The 25,376-nt window shown below is 38.7% G+C and overlaps 1 protein-coding gene across 1 annotated transcript in view; it reads left to right on the forward strand.

The window, feature by feature from the left end:
* Positions 1-25,376, forward strand: part of SLC35F1 (solute carrier family 35 member F1) — a 106,772-nt gene that overhangs the window by 52,350 nt on the left and 29,046 nt on the right. The window contains exons 2-4 of the mRNA XM_026065948.1: positions 5,178-5,305; positions 17,323-17,482; positions 22,468-22,624. Of these exons, the coding sequence (XP_025921733.1) occupies positions 5,178-5,305; positions 17,323-17,482; positions 22,468-22,624 (445 nt within the window). The remainder of the gene's footprint in view (positions 1-5,177; positions 5,306-17,322; positions 17,483-22,467; positions 22,625-25,376) is intronic.

Raw genomic sequence — 25,376 nt, forward strand, 5'->3', positions numbered from 1 at the left:
GCAAAGGCAGAGCTGTAGCTTTTTTCAAACACTGAGAGATCCTCTGTATATATAGCTGTCAAATGTGTGTTTCACTGCAGAATTAATAAAATATGTAAGTCCTAAACCTAGCCTTCTAGAAAGGACAAAGAGAGCATTTTTCTTTCTCTGTATTAACAGTATTTTAGACTTCTGCATCTAAAAGCATTCTTAATATGCAACTCGCTTTTAACTCAATATGCAGCTTTTAACTCTAGTAGATTTGGATTAGGCTGAATGTGAAGGCTCAGATTTTCAAAAGCTTTGCACTTGTGTTTGAATGCTGACAGAAGTTAGGGTTTGTTTTTGTTTTTCAAAAGGGGATCTCCATCAAAAGATTAACACTCTGAAAAAATAGTATTAATGTGCGCATTCACATGAATGCATATTCACCAATATGTGCCTGTTGGTTATCTGGAAATGTTACCTTTAAGCTAACCTGCATACCTTCTCTTTCCTTATTTATTTATATGGCTGGCTGGGAGCCTTAGTCAGAGTCCTGTTGAGATAATAACATAAACACACAGTCTCACATAATCTGTCCTCCCTTTGCATTCACTGGGAGAAATGTTTGTTTGGTGTTTTTTTTTCAAAACACCAAGTATCTCATCCTAAACAATTCATCTGGAATATGTCAGGTGAATAATGCTTTAAAAATGCCTCACCAACTAGTTCAGGTGTAGACACCTACATTTGGTCTTTGTGTCCCGCAATGCTTACAACTCGGGATACCCGGTTAGTAAGTTTGCTTTGATTTGTCATCAAGGCAAATAAAAAAAAMCAGATTGTCTTTTTTCTTTGTTCTGTTTTTAATTGTGTGATTTTTTTCTATTTGTTTCTAAACAAAGGAGATGCTTATTCCTGTTTGGGATGTAGGCTTTTGAATGAATCTCTTGATTCGCTCTCCTTCTCATTTTAGTCCTTCCCAAATTAAATTAAGGCCTCACACTTATCTCTCTAACTGCTGTCCCATTTCCCTTCTTCTTGTCATCTGTGAATTCACTGGGGATACCAGCTGTGATGATGGCTCAGAGGTCCTCTCCTGCCTGCAGCTCAGACCTTCCCCAGTCTGTTGCTTCCTACTTGGTAACCCTTGCAAAAGTGTGACGTTAAATATGGTGGCTTAATTTCTGCCCCATCTCTAAACTGGAACTCTACCTACCTCTTCCTTGATTTGTCAATGGCTTTTGACTGTGCGGTCRTTTGGGGGGGAAAATCTCATCCTTCTTAGCACCTGTGGCTCTGTTCTTTTCTCACCCTCTTATTTCTCTCATTGTTCCTTACATGCCCTAAGGAGGATCTTCTTCATCCCCTTCCTCACATATCATCTTTCATTCAATATCAATATTTCATTTCCATATTTCTATTAGCCCATGATGCCAACCTCCACTCTTAATTTGTGTAGTTTTAAACTCRCTTCCATGCCTTCTCCCATATTCTTGGCATAAGCTCTCTGTAGCCATGCAGTCATTCAGGCATCGTCCTCCTTAAAATCCTCCCTGCAAACTGTGCTTTGATGTGTTACTTACAAAAATAGTTGATGGTGATAGGCTTCTAATGTATGGAGACTACCACCAATGTCAACCAGGACTGTCTCGTTGCTTCTGTGTACTCTGTCCTAGCGTCTTTCCTGGACATCTCTGGTGCAATATCATGCAAAGACTTGCTGACCASTCTTGAGAGATCTAGTGCGAGGTTGGACAAGGAAGGGAATGCATCACAAGCAAAAAGTTTGTCCTTTAAAGAAACAATCAACCGTATTTGGAGCTGTGCCTTTGCGAGATAGAAGGATGTGTGTGGAAAGGGAAGGGCTGATAGTATGATTGTACTCTGAATATGCTTACTAGGTTCAGCTGCAGAACCAGTAAAAAACCCCACAAACTTCTCCCCAGAAAGTCTCCCAGTTTAGGAGTAATTCGTTTACTTCTAGAAATTGTAACAACAATACCAAAGAAATAGAGAACAGTAATCAAATAACAGTCCCCACACTAACAACATGTGCTAAAAATGCATTGCTTTTTCCTCAAATACATCCTCAGATGAGGTGAGTCAATTTTGCTAATTGTAGATCTGTACAATTCTTATGTTTGTGATAAAAGATAATAATAATAATGTGGACAGAGGGACCCAGAATCAGAAGCAGACCCTTCTTACAAGCTAAATAGAGATGCAGCATGTGAATGGAAGCAAAAACAAAGTACGTTCCAAAGAGAAGATACAGCTTTTTCACAAGACTTTTTTTCCAGGAACAAATTCTCTATTTTATTTCTGTCCTGCTGAATGCCTGTGCATCTCTCTGGTTTCCAGTGGGCGAGACAAAGACACTTGCTGTGAAGCTAAGCCAATGTTCATCAGAGCTGCATGGTGCCTGCATAAATTCACTTCATCATTGCTTTTGGCTGTGCAGAGCCTTCTCAGCTGAACCTGATCTTTTGCAGATTGGAACATCTTAGAGCTTTTTATCAAAGATAACATACCACTTGACAAACATTTTTCTTATTTCTGTCATTAGCGCAGAAAGGATCAAGACAGCAGAAAAGAAAACTGTGAATGTCAGTTAAAACTGTAGTAGATTTAATTTCCATCTCTGGAAACTCTGACTTTGCCCTTTAGCCAGAACTCATAACAATAGTTTCGTTATTAAAGCTAACTTACTCTGGCCACATCTGATTGAACACTGTAGTGATCTATGGTTGGAAATAGAAGCTGGAGAAAAAAGCAATAGCAAACCAAAGGTGCCCAAAGATTTCATGAGATATGTCCATCATCCTTATTCAGGCAACCTAAAGCCAGTGTAAGACCTTCAGCCTGCTTCTTTCTGCTTTTTTGGCACTATCCAGAGCTTACTGTCACCAAATCAGATTTAGGTGGGATTTTCACTGTCAGAATAGAGACTGCAGGGACTCCGAGAGTTTTATACTGTCCAATAACTTGATGTCTTTGATTTTCTCCTTACAGTTAGAAAGAAAAATCACTCTGAAATACCAACTGTGCATTTCTATTGTGTTAATGTTTTTCGGTTGGTATTTTAAAGGTATACGGATGGCCTGTGTAACATAAAAATTAGAAATACATTTTCAGTACCTGGGAAGGGATCTATCTGCATGTTTTACGCTGATTTTGGTAGGAATTAAGACATCTAATCTCAAATGCTTTTTAAAAAATATTCCCTTAATGTTTTAGAAAAGAAGCAGRTCAAAAAAGAGTTCCTCTTTTTGCATCTTCAAATCATCATGATGAATATCTAAATTTATAACATGTCTTAAATACATTGTGCCTGTACAAACAAAGTGTGCAGAATTTGTTTTTAGTGAAAGTTCTCCTGTGGCATGTTGGTAACAGGAAAGCATGATATGGTTGAAGGTACTGGCTCATTCCTATTCAGGATTTTATATAATTAGCCTGTTCACCATCTTGTTTCTGCTATGTCTGTGTTGCTTACAGAGAGAGAGAAAAAAAAGAGAGAGAGAGAGAGAAGAAGAAAGAAAGAAAATGATAGAGAAAGAAAGGAAAGAAGGGAAAGAAGGAAGGAAAGAAAAAAGGAAGAAAAAGAAAGTGAGAAAGAGAACAAGAAAGAGAAAGAGAAAGAAAAAAGAAAGAAAAAGCTTTTCTTTCTTCAAATTTACAGTTTTGGACTCTCAGTGTCATTATCACTGAAACAAATAAAGAGGTTGTTGCCTAATAATATCSCACTAGAAATGAGTATGTGTGGGTATTTGTTAATGAACGAGTTTCAAATGATTCAGATGATTTTTTCAGTTAAATACGCACTCAAGTCACTCAGTGGAGCCAAGATTTGATATCTAAGATTTTGGATGAACTTCTGAAGTAATTATGAAGTTTTCTATGACTGCCTCTTCTTATAAGATTTGAGATGCTCCTGTCACATAGAGAGGCCAGCATTTCTTATGTTACCATTATGTTACCATTTCCCATTCAAACCAGAGAATGGACACGCTTGCAGTGATGAAAAATGAGGAGGGAGAATCGGGAAGCCTGAGCAAAAGTTTTGGTGCCGATTTACAGTATCGTTCCATTTCTTCTCTTTCTCCCACCACTCATTTTGATCATCACAGACACTTAGAAAGACTGCCGCAACATGAACAGATTTTAAAATAGCGGAATATTTTTCTAACTTTCAGGGTGGTTCAAAATTCAGCTTATGCTACTGTGGCAGTAGTTCCGGTCAACCCTACTTCATATCAACCCAATCCATATTTAGGCTCTTAAAGACTTACAACCTTACTGTGTTCACTTACAACCAGTTTGCCCAGCCCCTTTCACAGTGGGGCCATGACCAGAGCATCCTCTAATGCAAATAAATAACAGCAGGGTTGCCCACCCTCACTAGTGAGCTGGTTTCTTTTGAAYGGAGAACAGTAATGTTGCCCGGCCATGAAAGTTGTGGCCTGGATCTGCAGGCCGTGTTGTACTGTCACTCTTCACCTGGTGGAGATTAAGCATCGGGTGATTGACAGGCTTCCTGTCCAAGGCGCTGTAGGGCAAACCTGCCTCCTTCAGACATTGATTCTGGAGACAGAGCAACCTGTCATGCAAAATCTGCTTGTCTCTGTGCAACCTTTCTCAAAACAAGTCTGATATTTTGAGCCTTTATGATCATAACAGCTGTCCTGTGAACACTATAATCTTCCCAAAGGTTATACTGTTACTGTCCTGCTCTAATAGTCCATCATATTTACAAATGCTGGTAGTCTCCCACTTCTGGCAAGAACCTCTTGCAGCATTTGTAACACAGTATTTACCAGTATGTACAGGAAGAATAAATGTATGGATGAGCAGCTTGCTCTGTTCCATAGTGTCTTTTGTGTGTGTGTGTGTGTGTGTGTAAAAGTAAAACTAAGAACACATTTAAAATCTGCCCAAGATGCACTTATTTTTCCTGGCATTGTTTAAGATTCAAGTGAAGTGTCAATCTGGCCAGCACATACTTCTTTGTTGAGTTGGCTATTTCAATATCTGCAAGACAAGTAAGATGTGTTAGTATTCATCTCCTTGCAGAGCCTTGTTATATATATCACTTTTTAACTGCGTTTTGTAAATGCAAGACATCTTCTAGATAATTTCTCATGACATGCAAGTTTTTTGTGCATGTAAACCTAAGTCTTTTACATAATTCTTGTTGTTGTTTATTACCACAGGAGAAGAAAACTTGCTGGCAATTTTGAAAAGGAGATGGTGGAAGTACATGATCCTGGGGATAATAGATATAGAAGCCAATTACCTGGTAGTCAAAGCTTATCAATACACCACTCTTACTAGTGTACAGGTAAGGATACCAATGATTTTCCCTTTTGACGTAAGATAACAGGCCTTATGTGGCCAATGGGACAGCTTCCATTTATTTTAGTAGAGCAGGGACTGGGACCCAGTTCCTTCCTGTGCCTTCTCTGTATTTTTCAATGCTGACTCATAAGATGGTGTTTTTCATACAGGACTAGTTTTATTACATAGTACTTTCCAAACTGTACAAAAACATTCTCGCTTTTCTTTTGTTTGACTATACTAAAYCATACATAATCACATTTTTGACCTAGTCTACTTAATTTGGTCCCTTAGTGAAATGTTTTCAGATGGGCTGAAATGTTTTTCTGACTTGCAAGCACTTCTTTTAGCATTCCATATTTAGATCTGAGTGCAAAACTTGTCAGTTAAGTAAAATGAATGTAATTATTTATGATGAAGAAGTCTTACTTCAGTACAAGTAGTGTTCTATTCTATTATGTTACAGCTTAACTGCAGCTATCAAAAAGTGTACTCTCCCGTTAAAAATTATACAGTGAACAAAAACTAGGGTAGACATTTCTCCAAAGATCTAACCTGTATATTTTACATGCAAACACCAAAGAATGAGGTTTCTCCCCATTTCAGTGGAGAAGTGAATAATCAAAATATTTTTAAGAGCATGGAAATTATATATCATGGGAAATCATTACATACCTCATTGCTACTTCTTCTGAAACAAACATACTCCCTTTAGACATTATCTCTAAATAGCCAGGCAACAGTTGATAGTCTTTATTGTATTTTACACCTTATTTGCCTGAAATTTGCTTTAGAGCCAGTAAACTAAATGCAGCAGTTAATGTTCTGCAAAACCAAAGCTAATTAGGAATATATCTCTTCCATAGTTGAACAAATGATATTGGAAAACATTGAGCATATTATCTGTTGCTGAATAAGAAGCAAGGATAGCGGAGAACTGTGAATTTGAGAAGTCTGAATCTAAGGATTATATTAAATATTCACAATCAATATGAGAAACTGCAAGTGCCTCTCCCATCAGAATCATAGTTTGAGAATTCTTTGAAACATGCCTGGACAGTTTAATATTACTTTTAACACTTTTCAAAAAGAGATTACTTGGTATAAAGTAAAGCACAAATCTACCTAAACCTGATACTGTATAATTTTATAGTTACTAAAGAGCTTCCAAGGGAAAAGCGAAAGCACAATTGCCTCTYTTGCGTGTGCACTCGTAGCACGTAGGAACAGCGGACTGGGAGGGATGATCTAGGTCRTTAAATTCCCGTCTCCCAAAGCCCCACCAAGCATGAGTTAGAGATTAGTCTGGCCGGATCCACAGAACATCTGTTCCTGAAGATGCAAACCCTCCTGCTGCTCCACCATGAGCACGGCTTTTATTTGTAAGCGATCAAAAACTACAGTGCGTGCAGGAAGCARCAAGAGTCATGCAGGAAGCAACAGGAGAGTTCAAGGGCATCACCCATCTCCCAGCAGAGAATTTGTTCACTGAAATGAGCCACAGTCTCCTTTTAGACTGAGGGAGAGAGGAAGGGTAGAATAGGAGAACTGTCATAGGACAGACAGCTTCATGTCCTTTTTAGACCTCTTCCACATAAAGATTACGAGAGTTCAGTTCTCCTTCCCCCAGGGCTTGAAAGAGAGAAGAGGTACAAGCTCAAATGCCATCAGGCTGTTTGCCAGGAGTGAGGAATACAGTGTCTCCTTCTCCCACAGTTGTCCTGAATTGCTTGGATTCACATGGAGTGACTCAGGAATATCTATTGCATTTTAAATGCACTTCGTGCCATAATTTGAATGAGCTTCTAAGTGTAGACAAGCCCCAAGATACGGTCAGAATGGGATGAATATGAGGTAATGCATTAAGATGTTGCATCAAATGACATATTTTGTGAATTGTAGCCAAACGATACTGTATTTTACTCAAAGAGGAAACGTAATCCGCCATAATTTATGGGATTATTCAGTCTCAACCAACATTGGTCAAAGTTCATAATGGCATGAAATGAAGACTGAAGAAAAGAAAAGTAAAAGATACAAAAAAATCAAGATGTTCCTAGAATCTGGTTTCTTAAGAAGCAAACAGGACCATTCTCTCCAGAGGATCTTCCTAAAGACCTCATCCTGCAGGACCACAATGTATAAGGCCATAAATACTCACATAGCAACAAACATTCAAATACTTTCAGAACTGAGACTGAAAAACCATTGCTAGCTACCACAGATCAGCACGGCTTCAACTGAAGATGTGCTGATATATATATATTAGCTGAGAATCTAACCCCTCAGAGTAGATTCCAGGGGATTTTATTCTGGACAAAATTTGCACCAAGGCTTTTTTGATGGGGAGAGAATAAGTTTTTTATATTGTAGACTTGTTAGCAGATTGGCAATGACACTTCAGTAAATCTTGCAGGATTTTTATAGCGGTGGTGCATGGACCATTTCAGTAGGGAATCAGTTTTACAGCATATACCTTTTTCCATATGGTATCTGTGCTCCATCATGCAAAGCTAACATGCAAATGTACTGGGCTTGTGGTGCTGTTAGGCAAAAAATGTTAGGCTGCTCCCAGCAAAAAGCCAAAGTTKATATGTAAAAATATACCTTTACTGCAGCTGATTTGCGTTCTGCTTTCACCTCATAACTCCAAGCACTCAATAGCTTTGTTTGCAAGTAGTATTAAACTCTTAGCACTGTCAAAATTTCTAGTTTAAACCCCATCTTTTTTTTAGTTAACATTATTTCATCATGTTTCAGGGAAAAGACTGAAGATGGTGCCCTACTTTTCCACATTGTTTCACAACCAAATTTTATCTAAAATTTCCATTAAAATTTCCTTAAAGAGATTTTGGTTTGGGAAAATAGAGTTGTCTAATAAATTTTCCTACCTTGCATATCTTCAGAATCACAGTCAATGAATACAGGCATAAATCAGAGCCAAACATGGTACAAAGCCTTTACCTTTGGATATGCTTCTGATTATTTCAGATGCTCAGGTACKCTATAGTCACTGTCTGACAATATAGAGCTCAGCTGCAGCATGAGATGAAAACAAATACTGTGCAGCCTAAAAACACTGAATTTTCTCTTTTAAAAAATAACCTAAAAGTAAGAAAACTCACCTTACAAACTAGGTGATATGAAAAAATTAGATTGGAAACCAGTGCACTGTTTGTGTTTCAGCCTTTAAGGTGTAAGTCAATTGCTAGGGAAAAAATCCGAGATACCCTTTAGGTACCTGAAGGACAATTCAGGGGCAAGTAGCTTTAACAGAACAATCCAGAAAAATACATCTAATTGCCTATATACCTAAGATGCTGTAGATACTTATCATTCCCTAGTGTGTGCTTACTAACCTGATGCTCAGAGCGTGGTCTTGAGGTGTGAAAATTTGAGTTTGAATCCTCTCAGGTTGCTCCTTCCTTGGAAGCTTTAAGTTTTGCCTCTTGCATGCCTAGAGTGCTTCTGTATTGATGGAGCTGGATACCTAAATACCTGTCTCAATTTTAAAATTCAAACGCAAAATATTCCTGCATCAAAGTACCCTGAGGAACTCAATTTGTTAGATATGATCTTAGCATGCCTCAGGTACTTACAGAAAGCCTGGAGTGGTTTCCAAATTGCGAGGGTAGAGGCACCTTTTACATAATGTCATAGCTGTTGAAACAGTTGCCCACAGAAAGGCGGCTTTGAGTTAATTCCATCTCAACCAGAGGGGGTTGAAACTGAAGCTTCCCACACCTAAGAAAATGCTCAGAATATCAGGCTAGTGAGTGAAGACTGTTCTCTAAAGGGAACATTTAAAAACTAAGCGTACACCAGGTGAAAGGCAAGGTAGTTTGTCAGTGGATGAATTCACACTTCCAAAAACATCTTTCAAGAAGTGCCAGAGTGCTGGCACTCTGGTCACAGGTCAGTCACATTTGACACTCTCACATGTGTGTGTCCTGATTTCCAGATGGCAGAAAAGCTGCAAAATAATTTTTAGTTTCTCTGTGATACATTAATCCAACTTGCACTAGATTTTGCAGTCTTCCTCAATGTCGGCTGTGGTGGGTGCAGATAGTGCATTATACCCTTATGTATATTAGAGTGAGGTCCTGTGAACTTATTTTAAAATTACACAGTTAAATCTCAGGACTGCATGTGGTAATGYTTTCCATATTTATCCTAGCTGTTTTTAACACATCCCTGGTGTAGGCCTGTGGAAGGTTTAATAACTACTGAAGGCGGGTGTTTTAACTACTGTTGGTGACACCTTTTTCCACAGCAGCTAAAATTAGCTCCCTCAGAGGTAATAAAAGATTCTGAAGTTCCTGTGGTTATTTAAATCTAGATATATCATTTGTTTAAAGCTGTATGTTTGCACTTTGGCTTCCCTGTGCTGCATTTACAGTGTACATCCTACTGACTCATAATGTCTTCTGCAAAGCATGTTGTGGTACTAACTTTTGTAACCTTTGCTTCCAGCTAGGTGCTTTCTCATCATATCAAGCTGCACTATGAGGCAGACTGTCCACTCCCTTCTTCCCCTCCGTCCCCACAGTAATTAACTCTCTTTTCTGCCAAGCACTGCTCCATCCATGTGAATATTACACTGTTGTGTTGCACTGTCAAGTGTTAATTGTTATCCTTTTCCTGTATTATGGCATCACTTTTAAATTCCAGACTACTTCTGCAATGACCTGCATAGTGGTATGGTAGAATATGCATACAGTGCCACAAAAAAAATAAGGCATTGTCAAAGAGAGAGCTATGTTTTCAAACAGTGATTTATCTAGTAATTTATTCCTTGGGCAATCAAGCCTTTGATTGGCATGATGAAAACAAAGGTTGTAAAACCTGGGATTTATAGACACCAGGAGACAGACAATAAAACTGCAATGCTGATGTTCTCAGCTACTCTTAGATCGCCGTGAGCCTCAGCAGTACATCACAGTTCCAATTACCTGTGGCAGTTTTCATACCTCAACAACTACCACCAGGAAAGAAAAGGAGTCAGCAGTAAGTGCTTATTATAGGAGTGCTGGATGGTGATAGACTTTGCTTTGTTCTTGGTCCCTGTGGACTCAATGTGCATTGAGGCAGAAGGTTTGAGATGATTTTGAAGCAAATCTGGGAGGTGAGGAACAGAGGAATTGCTGCTGATCCACCTTGTCCAATGACCACTAATGTGAAATGTCTCAAAAGCAGGGAGAAATTCTGCTCCCTCCCTGCTTCCCCCCATCCCATGCATGTAAGATTGACCATATTTAATTGCTGTGCTTCTGCGCAGTGAGGGAATAGCACAACGTTAATAAGGTTTGCAGAACGGCATTGTGCAGAAGTGTTATATATCATGCATTTATACAGTGAGACTCTGTGGGGTGTGTCTTGTATTTGTTTTACTATCACACTTTGAGTTGCTTTCCTGTCTGTTAACTGTTACATACCTATGGTTTGCAGAACAACCCCCACAAAATCCTCAGTCTCTCTCTTAGCTCTAGGTATCCAAAGTTCATGCCTCCAATGGCAAAATTCACTCTGACACACTCTGTAAAAATATAAGTATGTAAAACATTCTTTTGTATTACAGCAGCAGAGGGTTTGCATTCTGTGCACATTTTGCATATTCTTGTAGGCGAAATGCAAAAGCAGAGGCTTTACTGCAAGAGACATCCATGATTTTTTTCTGGGCATTGCAAGGGTCTAATTACTCTTTGCATAGCTTACAGACACTGGTAACATGGAGAAGTTTCTAATRAGTAACTTTGAGAAAAAGGTTTCCAAACCCATATCCAGTATGTAAAATCAAAGGAAGAAGTCAAGCAAGGGAAAGGCCATTTGAGTAGTCATTTTGTATGTACTCTTCCTTCGTTGTGGTATTTGAGCAGATCTTGCATAAGCATAGACAGATTATATGTAGTCAGTGGAATGGATGAAGAGGTGTGTTTTAAGATTTTTTTTTAATGTGTCAAGATGTGATTACTCTTGTTGGCAGTAACGAATGTATACATGTAGACAGTGGAGAACAGAGGAACTGTGGGTTGGATGTGGCCACCACCTTTCGTTCAAGATAACTGCATGAACTCACTGAATTCCTTTTATGAACACAGAAAGCTGGAACTGTAATAATCCTCCTCTCAGGTATTGGTACATGCAACTCAGATGTAAACGAAGGTCCTTCACTAGTGAGAGTTTTGAGTGGTTTTCTGTGTCTGCTGGGAAAAGAGAAAATCCTGAGAACAAAGAAAAGGAAASGACTGGAACAGTTGTAGAAACACTGGTCATGTGACCCCAAGAAAAAAAAGTTAGAGATCTTTTGAGTAGAATATTGATTTATGGAGATTTCAAACTGGGACAGTCTTCTGGTTTTTGTTTCTTCTATCATGGAAATAAGACTTTTTATATCTTTTGTAAACAAATGATATGACTAACTGATTCTTTCACCAATTTCCCTACCCACAGAACCCTATGTTTTGGCTTGGTGAAACCCTTAACAGTTTTTAAATTAATTGCATGATTATATATTACATGATTACATCACCAAGTGATTAAGCTGTGCTGAGATAACAAATAGAAACACAACAGGACAAAAAATTAAAACAACAACACTCCTTTTTTTAATTTGAATTGCTTTAAATAGCTGTGCCAGAAGTGTTATCAGCATCCACACCTTCCTTTCAAAATGTTTCAGGTTCAGGGTACCATAACTGGAAAGCAGATCCACTGGCAACTTTCAGCCAATGCTATGAGGCTAACACCTCAGCTGTTTTTGTGCATGTATAACATACAGTTAAATCAAGTGTGTGTGGTTTTGTGACAGTAGTGTGAAAATTGGAACAGCAAGAGTCTTAGAATGGGTGGCAAACCATTTCTTACTGTGACTGAAAAACAAAGTAAATGTCAGGAGGTATGTCCCTTGCTGAATATAGCACTTATATTGAAGTTTCCAGTTCACATGTTGAAATTCGGTAGCCATCCTCACCTATGCTTGACAATACAAAGTTGCATGGATTTGACACTGATTTTTCTGATCTCTCTACTGTGGAGAGTAAGCTGAGTAGAGGGCACAGCTGATTCTCCACATGATTTGCTTGAGGGCAGTGCTAATGAGAAACCCCTCGTGTGAGAAAAAGGGCTTATAACTGGGGAAAAAAAATCCAATGAATGTTTAAAAAGGAAGACTCAGCTCAGCTGTTCCCATTAGGACTTTGCTGACCAGCTTTTTTCCTTTTGATATTGATACAGATCAGCAGTTCTCCCTGTGTGTTACAGACCTTTTCTCTACAGCTTGCCAGCTTTCCTTTCCAAAAACTAACAGCACATTTTTGTTATATATGTGCAGGCACATGCTGGATTTGAGAGATCAGAGATTAGATATTTATTGTTAGCAAGAGAGTATTTTTCCTATGAGTCACAAGTGTAATAAAGTCAACATACCTTAACAAACAAATAAATGGAGAAAATAAATTTCAACATTGTGTATCATCAACAAACTCAGATGTAGTAGAATCAAATAATGATCTTCAATCTCTAAAACAACACAGCATTGTTATAATAAAAAGGAGTTGCTGTAGAACAACATGTCAATAAGATAAATATTTTTGTATATCCAGCCTTCTAAAGCAACCTAATTCAGAACTGTCACTAAAGAAAACCACAGAAAAGCATGACAGAGTCAAAGAAAAGCAAGCTGTTCTTCTGCCTCTTTCTACATGGAATGCTCAAGCTGTCTGCACCATACTTGATATCAAGTTTATTATCTCTCCATGGCAAAATAGGAGATATTTGCTTTCTTTCAGTTTAGTGATATCTGGTAACTTCCGTGATTAAAATAGTGATTTTCATTAAAATCAGGTCTCATTAATTTAATATATACAGTACCTTTTGAATAGCCAGTTAAAAAGAGAGAAAATACAGAAGAAGATTATGAGGGAAATACTGATAAATTCCTGACCTTTATGTGCTGTAAATGAAATACAAGCTTTATAGTCATGAAGATGACTGTTAGGTATAATGCATTTTCTTAATAGCTGAAATAACTAATAACAAACAAACAAAGAAAACAAGAAAGCCCTATCAGGTAATCCACAATCTTACTTCTTTTATCCATACAATGTATGTGCATTTTTTTCTCTTCTACCAGACAGATTTATTTGAGGCGGGGAGAGGGGGGAGGAAAGAAGGCAGAGTAAATTTAGTCCAGAAGAAATGAAACGTAAAGCAAAACCTGAACAATAGCTAAGCAGTAAACCTTAGGTTACCATAATGCTAATATAATAGTAAGCCAATTTATTTCTATCTGCCCTGTTGTTTAATTACAGATATAAACTGAGTGCAATCTAAGAAGACATATGTAGTGTTGATGAATGTTACCTGCGCTTCTTATTTGTATCTTTTGGTGCTGCAGTACTGCAAATAGAAGCTCATGGATAAGATCTTGGACTAATAACCCCAAAGAGGACTTTTTTTAGCTGATGTTAGCATTGTTTGTGACAGGTTCTATTCGTGCTTCCCTTGTGTTAGTGCTTAAAAAAAMCCACCTTGATGTACTTTAGAGCATAGGTATGTTTAAATATCTATGGAATGAGAAGAATTTTTAAAAACTACTTTTAAAACATTGTTAGTAAGAGTTTGCATGTTGAAGTACATGTGCTGCAAGTACAAACAATTTTTAAAAGTGGCTATTGAAATCACACTAGCACCCTAATATATATCATATTCACAAGAAAATGCCCTTTTGTGTGCTTAACCCACAGTTAAATAAGTAAAGCAGCCCAGTCCTGTCCCATAATGAACATGTAGCCTCATGCTCTGTGTGTAAAGGTGGACAAGGGCTGTACTCCACGTTGGGGGTTAAAAATATCCACTGACTCACTCTGTTGAGAGACAGTAATTAGCAGCTGAAAGGTGACATCTTCATCTTCTTAAATCTGTTCTTGAAAGCTGTATGTGTAAGTGACCATAGGTCCTTTTAGTGCAAAATCAAATAGTTGATCCAGTGACAGTTTAAGCTCACTTATTCAACTGTGCACAGAAAGGAACTGGGATGATGCCTATGGACACTCACTGGCTTTTCAGTAGGAGCTAGTAACGAATAGTAGAGAGAAGATAAGAAGCAGTTTCTTAAAACACCACTTTGCTTAACTGTGGTGTAAGTCCTGCTCTGTCTTGGGCACAGCCACCTCTGAGGTATAAACTGACTTGTTTGCCTTAGAAGTGGTGTTGGTATGCGTATGTATATGTAGGGRGCAGAGGGTGCTCAAATCTTAGGTCCCAGTCCCAGGAAGACAGTAACAGACTGTGCGGTAGCTCTGGTCAGTGCTATTTTACTCATGTTAAGCTCTGGACTAAGTGTCAGGATGCTTCTTCTCCTCTTCTCCAGTGCAAAGTTGACCAAATTAGTACAGCCAGTATAACCTACTGGTGACTGCAGTAGTACAGACTGGAAGGGAAGCCACATGCACTGATCTGGGTAAAAGGTGTCTCTTACTGATTTCAGTTGCTGTCTCTGAGGTGAGACTGGCCATCTGCCCATGTGAGCTTCTCCTCCACCTTGTTTTGGTGCAAGCTACCAGTAAGTTAAGCTAGCCTGCTCAACTTTGCACTGGGAGGGAATGGGGCAGAAGCATTCACACCATCAGGAATAGCTACAAGGCACTGTGAGAAGTAACTACCTCCTAGCTGTTTGGTACCACCTCCCCTCAATCTTTAGCTGAGAATGGATGAACTTAGCTTGTGCTAACACAGCTAATGAAGACTGTACAAACAGTGTGAACAAGCATGAGGCAATGAGCTCTGGATTGAGAGTGGAGGTGTTCAACTGTGTCAGCATCCTGAAGAGTTACAATGAAGAGTGAGCTCCCATCAGACATCTTATGCTTTACTGCTRTGGGTTACAGCTATGTTTGCAAAGCTAAGAAATTCACAGCACTTGAGAAACGTGCACTGTATGTTATTGGTCAGAGTAGTAACCACCTGCACTGGCTAGGTAGGCCATGTCCCTTCCTCCAGTGACAGGAGAAGGCCATGTGCCATCTCACCCCTATGTGTGACAGGACTTAATGAATATGCAAAGTCAGCCTGCCAGTGCCCACTCCCTGCCCAAGAGATAAGGTCACAGCAGGAAAATGTACCATCCCAACAAGGTGCAAATAGTCTAGCAAACAACTTCTAGTATATGTGGCATTGTTTCACAAGTATGTTTTTACAAAGAGTAGTTGCAGAGTGTTAGACCTTTTATATTCTGTATACTTTATAGGTTTTTCAGAGGCAGAAGGTTTAAGCAAATGTCCTATACAAATGAAGGTGCTTGTTACAGTTCTGCTGTCCTTTCAGCAGTTGTTCCTTTTTGTGTTCTGTCTGTAAAGGATTGTATTTTGAGCACTGCTGGAGGCCATTTTCACTGTAAAGAGGCTTGGGAATGCCTTTTAGATTATTAGCTCTCATTTTAAATGCAGAACCTGCTTTTAGCACAGACCTTTCCGGTTTGTAATTTTTTTCCTCATCTGTTCTACTGTTGTTTGGGACTGCTTAAGCCACATTAGAGCAGCATGGTCCCGCTTGTGATCCATTTCTCTTTTAAGGGCTGTTGCCACTCACTGTGAGGGGAATCTTTGAAATGGGTGCAGTTCCACTGCATACTCTCATTTTTCAAAGTTTTAGGAAAATTATCTATATTCTGAAAACTGGCTTTTATATTCTTGCTGAACCCCTAATTTAGTATTTATTACATAGGTATCTCATATGTAAAGAACAATTTTCTAAGCACTGAAATTCTTGAAATCATCCAAAATTCTATTTCTCTTCAGATAATGCCCTGAACAGACAAAGAAGTTAAAAGGAATGTGATCATTATTTGATAATACTTACTGTGTTTAGTGGTAAGTCACACTGAGAGAGCAACTAAAACGTAGTAGGCCCAAAGGGAAGAAAGACCAAATTGCATCATCTAAGATCAAGGTACCAACATCCATAGGAATGCATGTATTAAAATTTCCCAGGACTACAGAGACAGTCTCCTCCGTTAGCAGTTGTTCCAACCATTTTCATTATACAGAAGATGCAACCATATAGTGCTGGATCCTGATGTATCAATTGACATTGAATAGTAGGATACCCCACAAATTTTGTTACAAAATTTAGACTCTTAAATATCTTTATCCCTTTAGGAAGTGGGAATCAGGTTCCTAAACTCAGGTTTCTTTAGGTGGTTCTTACTCAGGATTTTTGTTTCCTGGTGACATAGTAGTAGTTTCTAAATTATACTTTCATTTGAAAATCTCAAGGTCTTTTCACAAATATTTGGTGTGTTTCTTTTTTTATCACAGGTTTCTCAGTTTTTTGCTGGGTGACTCTGAAAAGACTAATTAATGATTGTTTCTCATAACACTTCCTTGAGAAAGCTTTTACACAGGGTCTATTGGCAAGAAGACTGAGCTTTCTGCCCTGCAGACAAGGCGCTTATTTATTTTTTCCTTCAAAGGCGTATGGAACTATATTGTCAAGGAATTAACGGTCCCCCCTGGGGACAGATTTTTCATAAGTGCTCTGCATGCGGAAGCCCCTTGATTTATATGGCCAGATTTAAAAAATCTGGCCAGCTTGTGTATTATGAACTATACTGCTAATTAGACCTGAAATGACTGAATCAAAACATATGTACAAACTGCAGGAAAGCTGCCCTCAGTCTTTGACCCTTAATCACCTGAGGTGGGAACCAGGTGGAGAATAGTGTAGCTCTCTTTTGGCCCAGSTTCCCTTCCCATGGATCTGGAATATGCATCTGAATCAAAGAGCAAGGCAGTGCTGTTGGGTGTTAGTGGAGAGCAATAGCTCCGCTGAATTGCTGGAATAATCATGAGCAGAATAGTCTTATAGCCTGTCTGATGAATGACATAAGCACTTGAATACATTTTCTGTCTGGTAAAAAGTGCCATTACTAGCTAAATAACTCTGCTGCCTTCTGTTGGAATCCATCCTAGAGTTTTACGGTAAACTGTTAGCAGGTTGATTTGTTGATTTTTCTTCTCTTAGCTCCTAGATTGTTTTATCATCCCAGTGGTGATATTGCTATCCTGGTTCTTCTTGCTGGTACGATACAAGGCAGTGCATTTCATTGGGATTGTGGTCTGCATTCTGGGCATGGGCTGCATGGCAGGAGCTGATGTCCTCGTTGGGAGACAGCAAGGAGCAGGTGAGTAAGGATGGATATATTGTACGACTGAGTTCTCTTTCAGAGGAAAAGTTGTCCAGAACAWGTCAGAAGGGGACAAAGATAAGGGGAAATCTCCAAGCAATTTTGTGTCTTCATGGATCAAAAGCACTGCACCATTCAGAGTTGCTTCTTTGTCAAAAGGGACAGAGAACAAAAATGGGTCAACACTGTCCTGAATTGACTTGGTGGATGCTCTGGTTCTGCAAAACATATCACCCACTGTGCAGGCCAGAGAAACAAGCTGAATACTTGTAGTTTCATTTTGTTTTGGCTTAGCTGATAGACCACAAGCCTCAATTGCTTCCTTTCCAAACTGGCTGCATCTCCGAATCATAACCATCTCTCCTCTCCACTGTGTACTCTTACTTCTCCTCAGTTTTGCTCTTTCCTTGTACCTAACCGGGGTCACTGGTCAGACAGGAAATGACACCTAACCTACATACTGACTGTACCAACTGTGTTATGCACAGTCTCAGAGTAAAGGTTTTAATTTTGCCTGCGTCATTCTATAAAAGAATCTTATGTGTAAAATGTTCTTTTTTATGTGTGGCAGCATATGAATAATGTGTGTTTAGCTATTAATGCAGACTAGACTGAGTTAGATTTCATCGATCAACTTCCTCTCTCGCATTGATTTTTCTAGTGCCAACCCAAATGATGTGGGAAGGCTGGAAATTCTTTTCAAAGGTTGTCAATTATGCACAGTTTTCATTCTTAATTAAAAGCACTGAATTGTGAGCGGAGCATAATACACTGGGATTTTAAATTCTTGACTCAGCTTTCTGAATACAAATGCAACTGCTGTAAAAACACCATTTGTCARGATGCTACTAAACAAAACAGGGCCATTTGTGACAATACCCGCCATATCTCCTTGCCCCCTTTTTTCCCTGGCCTGAAGACTCAGTTCATTACTGTCCTCCAGAAATAGCTCTGTCCTAGCCATAAAGAAAAGAATATACCCTGTACCATGAAATCAGCCAATGAGAGCTGCATTAAGGAATGACTGATATTGTTGGCACTGGGATTTCAGCCCTGGTTTCCAGAAGAAACATCCTGTGTCCCATTAATCTAGATAACAACYCTCTAGAGGCGGTGGGTACGCAGGGCAATGGACCTCAGTGGAGAGGCACACAAGGAACAGACTGAAATAGACTGATGCATTGCCATCTACCTGCAATAATTAGATATTGTTTGCCATTTCATTACTAAAGCATGGATATAGCTGTTAGGTGAATTTATCCAGAAGAATCTGTGAACATACTTTATTCGCTTCTAGTCYAGACTTACACATAAAAGCTTGTATACATGGTTATTGATACGCAGAGAGGAGAAATAAAGCCAAGAGCCATTCATGATGGAGACCACGGCTTTCTGAAGTGTCAGAATGGTGTAATTAAGATGCAAGAATATATTTCTAAATTACCACATCCTCTTTAACGGAGTAAAATACATGAGCTGGTTTAATTTATCCRAAGGTGGTCAAACTATACATTAAAAATCTGCAAATAAAAAATAAATATTGCCAGCAAAATAAACGGTTTCATTAAACTCATCATTAAAGAGTTACAGTACTTACAGCATATTTTACAAAGGGGCAGACAAAGGAGAATAATGCACCAAAAAGAAGTGGAGCTCTATTAGTTCTCAGTAAACTCCTCTGTTTACATGATCTGATGACACCTGTTTGCTCTTGTTTATCATATTATTTACTATGTTAGAAGTGCCAAAAGTCTCTGCTAGGCACCTACCACATACAGCAATCTAGCCTACAAACCCTAATGTTAAGGGAACACAAGTAAGGTACAAGTTTATAGTGCATCACGGAGATATTATCATATTTTCCAAACTGGAAGAATTACATATAATTTGCAAACATGCTCTCAACTTTCAGTAAATATATGGTATCTTACCTATTTTTACTGTATCCTAACTCATATTTAGCACATTTATCAAAGGGAAAAGCAATTACTCCCACGTAGTTGGTGCGCTATCAGCTTACAAGCCAAGTTTACCTTAAAATAAKATGTTTCTCAATGAGTATCCCAAGGTAGCTCAGTAGTTGTCCTCATGTAATACACAGTGGTCTTAGTGTTTCATCCAGACTTTTTCAAAGTATTCACAGCTTTGGCTGACCAGAAGCTCTGAAATCAGTCACTTCAATCCAGGTAATAAGCTGGTAAGTCGAAGGAGAGTATGTTTAGTCTAAGATTGGACACTTCTAGTCGAATTTTTAGAGATTATGAACATCAACAATTATAACTGAAAGCAAAGAGAACCACCTCTAGTGCTGAGGATTCAGGTAAAAAGGTGACCAAATGGCCTGGTAAGCGTGTGAAAGGCAATCATGTCAGAATGTAATTCAAAATTAAATGATTTATGGTACTCTTTTGTGCTATAATTAGTCCCCCAAAACATAAACTTCTCTCTGGACTGTATGAATTTTGTTTCCACAAAACAATGACTATCCTAACAATGATAAATGCAAAGCTTGTTTGGCCAAGCTGTGCCTTGCGTTTTTTCAGAAGACTGGCCTATACCTTCAGATAGTTCAAGTACAACTATATTATCCTAAATGTCTTTAGAACTCCTCTGTCCAATTGGTACATACTTCCTTAGCAATAAAACCAGTAGATGCACCAGGATTTTAGATCCATGAAAATATCTTTATTAGGACATGTTAGTGTTGGCGGAAATTCCAAAAGCAACCTCTTGAAGAAGCAAAGACAAGACATTTGAGAATCAGGAAGGCAGGCAAGAAATTGAAAACATAGCCACTATCAAAAACTTCAGTGCACTTCCCTCTTGAATACCCTGTGCTACTCTGGTCACCTCAGCTCAAAAAGAAATGCCCAAAAAATAAGTCTACAGAAGCAATGGAAAAAGGCAACAAAGGTCTCCAGGGGCATAAAATGGCTTCAGAATGGAAAGACCCTAAAGAAGATGAATGAAGAGATCTCTCATCTGCTGAGAATCGGCAGATAGAAATCCCACCCAATCTTTATGTTTTCCTCAACCATCCTGGAATGCCCAATGTCAGAGGCAGGTCCTGGGCTAGGCAGACCATTGCTGTGACCAGTTTTTACATTTTCCTTCTTTGAAAGCTCTTAAGTTTGAAGCTCACACTCATAGAGTATGAGTGCAGGTTGGGAGAGCCATTGCCTCCAAGCCTTCTGTCTTGCACAGGCAAAGGATGGTATTTTTGTCTCAGCAGTTCAGCACAGCCAAACTCGAAGGTCAAAAGATTTTTCAGCAGTGCTTACCCAAAGTGCCAGTGAGTGCCAGTGAGTAGCTGTCATAAATACCAAATGTGTGAGCTCAGTGAGGGATGATTAGAGCCACTGTGGAACATCAAAAGCATCAGGGATATGAATAGGTTTTGAAAAGTGCAGATGCTTATTTTAAATTAGGGCATCTTCCGTGGCAGATTACAAATGAAGGGTAAAAGGAAAATAAGTACCAAATTTTAAAAAGATAAACGCTCAAATATAAACATGCTCTCCATCAAGGTACATGCAAGCGAGAAATGCAGTGGGAGACTGGCTGAGTACATGAAAGAGAAATCTAGTAAGGTTTACTAAATACACAGAAGACACATCTCCTTTGAGCTGAATAATTTTGGAAACTAGGAGAGTATTGGTGGGAGTATTCTAATTTGCCCTGTTTTTATTTGGCCTTAAACAACTTATAATCTTATAGTGCTTATAGACGATGCTGGAGATGGGTACTGGGATAAATGAACTTTTGGTCTGACCTGCTGTGACCGTTTTTATATCCATAAATTCCTTCTCACTGGTAATTTCAAAACCATAGGTTGGAAAAAAATAGAAGGCTTAAAAGAATGCCAGAAAGGAAAATTATGAAAAAGATTATTTAAAACCAATCAGAATGTTTTGCTTCAAATTTGATCATTTTTATTTTCTGCAGTGTGTATTATACAAATTAATAAATATATCAAAAAGTATTTCGAAAGAAAACAAGGTTTCTTTCAAAAAACGCAAAAAGCTTCAGCATTTTTACTGAACCTTTTCAAAGGAGAGTCCATTTTAGCCAGTCCTGTGGAATAGGTCCTGTAGCAATATTTGACAGTTCTGCAAAGCTGTTGTTCTGTAGAAATCATTTAATGGGTCATATATGCAGAGGGAATCACATGAATCAGTTGGCAGAACCAGGGCCCCAGTTTTTAAGCTGGAACTTGATCAAATCTCTGTGCAGGCCGCTCCCCTACCAAATAATAATAAAAGCCTCCAAGACTTAACAAAGGTATCAAACATTCTTTGATCATACAGCGTTTTAGTAGTGGTATATACCTGGAGGTACCTGGGATATATTTTGCTCTGTCCATTTCATGCATTAGGTATTGCTATGCTRATTAGATCTCTTTTAAAAATCTGTGTCCTTATCACCACCCTGTCTACACCCCATCTTCCCCCTCTCTTTCTTGTCAGACAGCTTCATGTTAGAATGAGGTCCTTTAACTTGTATAGCCTACAGTATAGGGTTTGTAATGATTTCTTCACTCTTATCACAGGTACACAGAATTTCTCAGATGGTTTCTCATCTAAATACTGGTCCTGTTTTGGACTGCTGAGATTCCAAGGTCAGATGCAAACTGTTCTATGTAGCTGAGTCCCATTCTGTCTGGAAAAAAAAGTGATAATAATAAAATAAAAAGGATTAGTTGCTGCAAGGTGCTACTTGGTTTCTATATTTTTCACAAATTTATCTTAGCTTTGAGAGTTTCTTGTCAACAGGAAGGAGAATGCTCTCCTTTCATCTCTGCTGGATTTGCTTGGGATATTGAGTGAGAACTGGTAAAATGACAAAACATTTGCACTCAGTTTATTAACATGGATATGGGCTACTCAGTGACTCAGGATTCAGAACTGCGAGGAACTTGCAACAGCTCTAGACAAAAGATTATTGTTCTGAGACCTGCTGATTTTTACCCTGTTTATTCCTAGGTGAAAATAAATTGATAGGGGATCTCTTAGTGCTGGGTGGAGCAACACTATATGGCATCTCGAAYGTCTGTGAGGAGTATATCGTCCGAAATCTGAGTCGAGTGGAATTCCTGGGCATGATTGGACTCTTTGGCTCCTTCTTCAGTGGAATTCAGCTGTAAGTGAGCAGGTTTGAGCACTAAGGTCATTCAAATAAATGCAGCTGTGGCCTCCTTTGTGGTACTGTAAACCTTTCTTCTAAGCTTACCATTTCCTGTGGAGAATAGGACTTTTTATATCTAGAGTTTGCCTTGGTTTTACTATTTGAGATCAATAGATTTGAATAATAATAGAAATTTGCATATAAGTACTCTGATGATTGGTGTCCTTGAATTGTCACATGGGGAGGGAGGGGTAGAAGACACATCCTACCATCTTATTGCTTGAAGACAAGTGGAAACTTCACATGTTGGTCTGTGAATAACAGAGATTACAACTCTCTCCACTTCTGTTTCGTACTTTTAAAAAGTCACTTAGATTTCTAAACAGGTAGAAAACATGTCCTGTCAGAAGGTATTTTACAGATAGGTTCATTCTGTGTAACTACATTGTGATATGAAAGAAGCAGTGAAAACGTCCATAAGAAATTGGTCTTTTCACTTCAAAATTCTTAGTACTCACAGATTGTGTCATGGATTTCAGGAACTTCTGAGTCATGTCTGTACACACATGTACCCAATGCGCATGTTACCTGCAGGCTCAGTAGCTGGAGGGTAGCTTCCAGTGTTGTAATACTGTGACTGGTAAAGGTGTAGTAAAAGTCACTATGTAATATTTCCTTGTTTTATGCAGATCCATTGCTGGTGCTTGTCACGCAAAATAAATTTTGATTATTAGTCAAAAACAATTTGTTTACCTACACATCTGAGCTACCCAGCTTCTAAGAAAAGAGAGTGATCAAAACAATGACCCATTAACTTCCCCTTAACTAGTTCTATTTCTTTAGTTGGAGACCTTATTATTTTTGTGGGGGATCTGAACACATAACTTAAAATGACTTATATTAACTGCCTTCCACCCAAGCAGGTCCTTTTTTAAAAATATAAAACTCATAAAAAAGAAAAACAAGAGCTCATAAATGTGTCTAATATCCTTGGGGAAAACATTTTTATTACTTGAAAGTGTTCATGGTAGGTAGGCACTAACTGATTCTAAGGGCATCAAAGCAGTGCCCTTGTCTTGCTGTGTGTGTTTAAATTGTCACGTACGTGTCTTGTATTCCTGAATTTAATTATAATGCCATTACCACCTCTTGACGCAAGTAGTTAGTCACAGTCCAGGGTCTGTGAGTTATTTTGGCGGGGATGAGAAGGTGATGCTGGAACTAGGCATCTTTGTRTACAGAGGACACAGCTGGAAGGAAACAGTGAGAAACAGGGTCTTTGCTGAAAGCTCTAAACCTTTTCTAGCCAACCATTGGCCCAAAAGTTCTCCCTGGCAGCTTTTCCCTCCCCAGCCTCCACAGCTTTTTGTTACCAGTGCTTTTGTGGCTCTTTGTGGACCCCACCACACTCAGCTTGCATATGCAGTTTTTTGGCAAGGTGGCACAAGCTTACCTTTTGGCAGAGGCCATGTAATGTTTCAGCTACTTGATTTCACAAAGCTGCTCAGCTCTCTCTTACCTTTACCTGTAACAAGGAGCAGATGCCACACATATATGAGTTCACAGTGATTTAACCTAACTGAATATACCAACTGGTTCAAAAGGAAGCCAGTTTGCCATGTTGTGATTGCAGAATCTTTCTTTGAAAATTTACTGGCCACTTTGGTACAATGTAGGACCTAAACTAAACTGAAGTAATTTGGGGAAGGAATGTCTCAGAAAGTCAGTTTACCAACATGCTAGAAGCATCACTAGTCAAAGTTTGGTTGGCATCTAAGAAATGACTGCAAATGGGGAACATATATGCATTAATACCACTGAAGATGTAGGTCTCATTTTCATAGGATTTGTAGGGAGCAATGCAATAATTCTGAAGAAGGGAGAATATAATGAAAAGTGTGTAGGAAAATATTCAATGTAGGAAAGATGAAAGAGCACCCACAAATAAGTGTCCATTATTGATGTGCACTGATATCAAAATAAAATAGTAGTAAAAAGGCATTTAATTTGCCTTTTAATTCTTGTGTATATACAAATATCTACACAGCACAGTATAGATGATTCGTGTTAGTTCATGTTTTGGCATTAGGACTGTGTCTTCAAAAGGCCTTTCAAGAAGTAGGCTGTTGTTTCCTAGAAGAGTTTAGCAATGGTGTTTGATATTAGAATATAACATGAAATAAAGCCAGACAGTGCCTGTTGGACAAATGATGGGCTAAGGTGTCAGGGTGAACAGAAAAGGAAAGAGCTGGCTAACTACCCAGGCAYTGTGGAAAGTGAAGATTAGTGGGCTGAATGTGATTAAAGTTAGAAAGAACAGGTTATCAAAATGAGAGAAGAAATTAGCTGACAAGGAGTTAGGGGTTTAGCAACTACCCAGCAAATGAGGAGATAATACTGCCTGATGGAATCACAGCACTGTAGAATAATTTAGTTTGTAAGGGACCTCTGAAGGTCATCTAGGTCAATCCCCTACTCAAAGCAACTGAAAGCTAACTTCAAAGTTAAGTCAGGTTGCTCAGGAAATTGTGCAGTTGGGTTTTGGATAGCTCCAAGGATTGAAATTCCACAATCTCTCTTTGCAGCTTGTTCCAGTGTTTGACCAAGAATTTTTTCCATATATCTAATCAGGATTTCCCATTTTGCCACTTGTGTCCATTGCCACTCATCCTTTTGCTGCACACCTCCAAGAAGAGTTTGACTCTATCTTTTCTATAACCACCCATTAGGTAGTTAAGACAGCAACTATATTCTCCCCTCCCCCTTC

The sequence above is a fragment of the Apteryx rowi genome, unplaced genomic scaffold (genome assembly GCF_003343035.1).
Source record: "Apteryx rowi isolate R43461 unplaced genomic scaffold, aptRow1 scaffold_235, whole genome shotgun sequence".
Classification (NCBI taxonomy): Eukaryota; Metazoa; Chordata; class Aves; order Apterygiformes; family Apterygidae; genus Apteryx; species Apteryx rowi.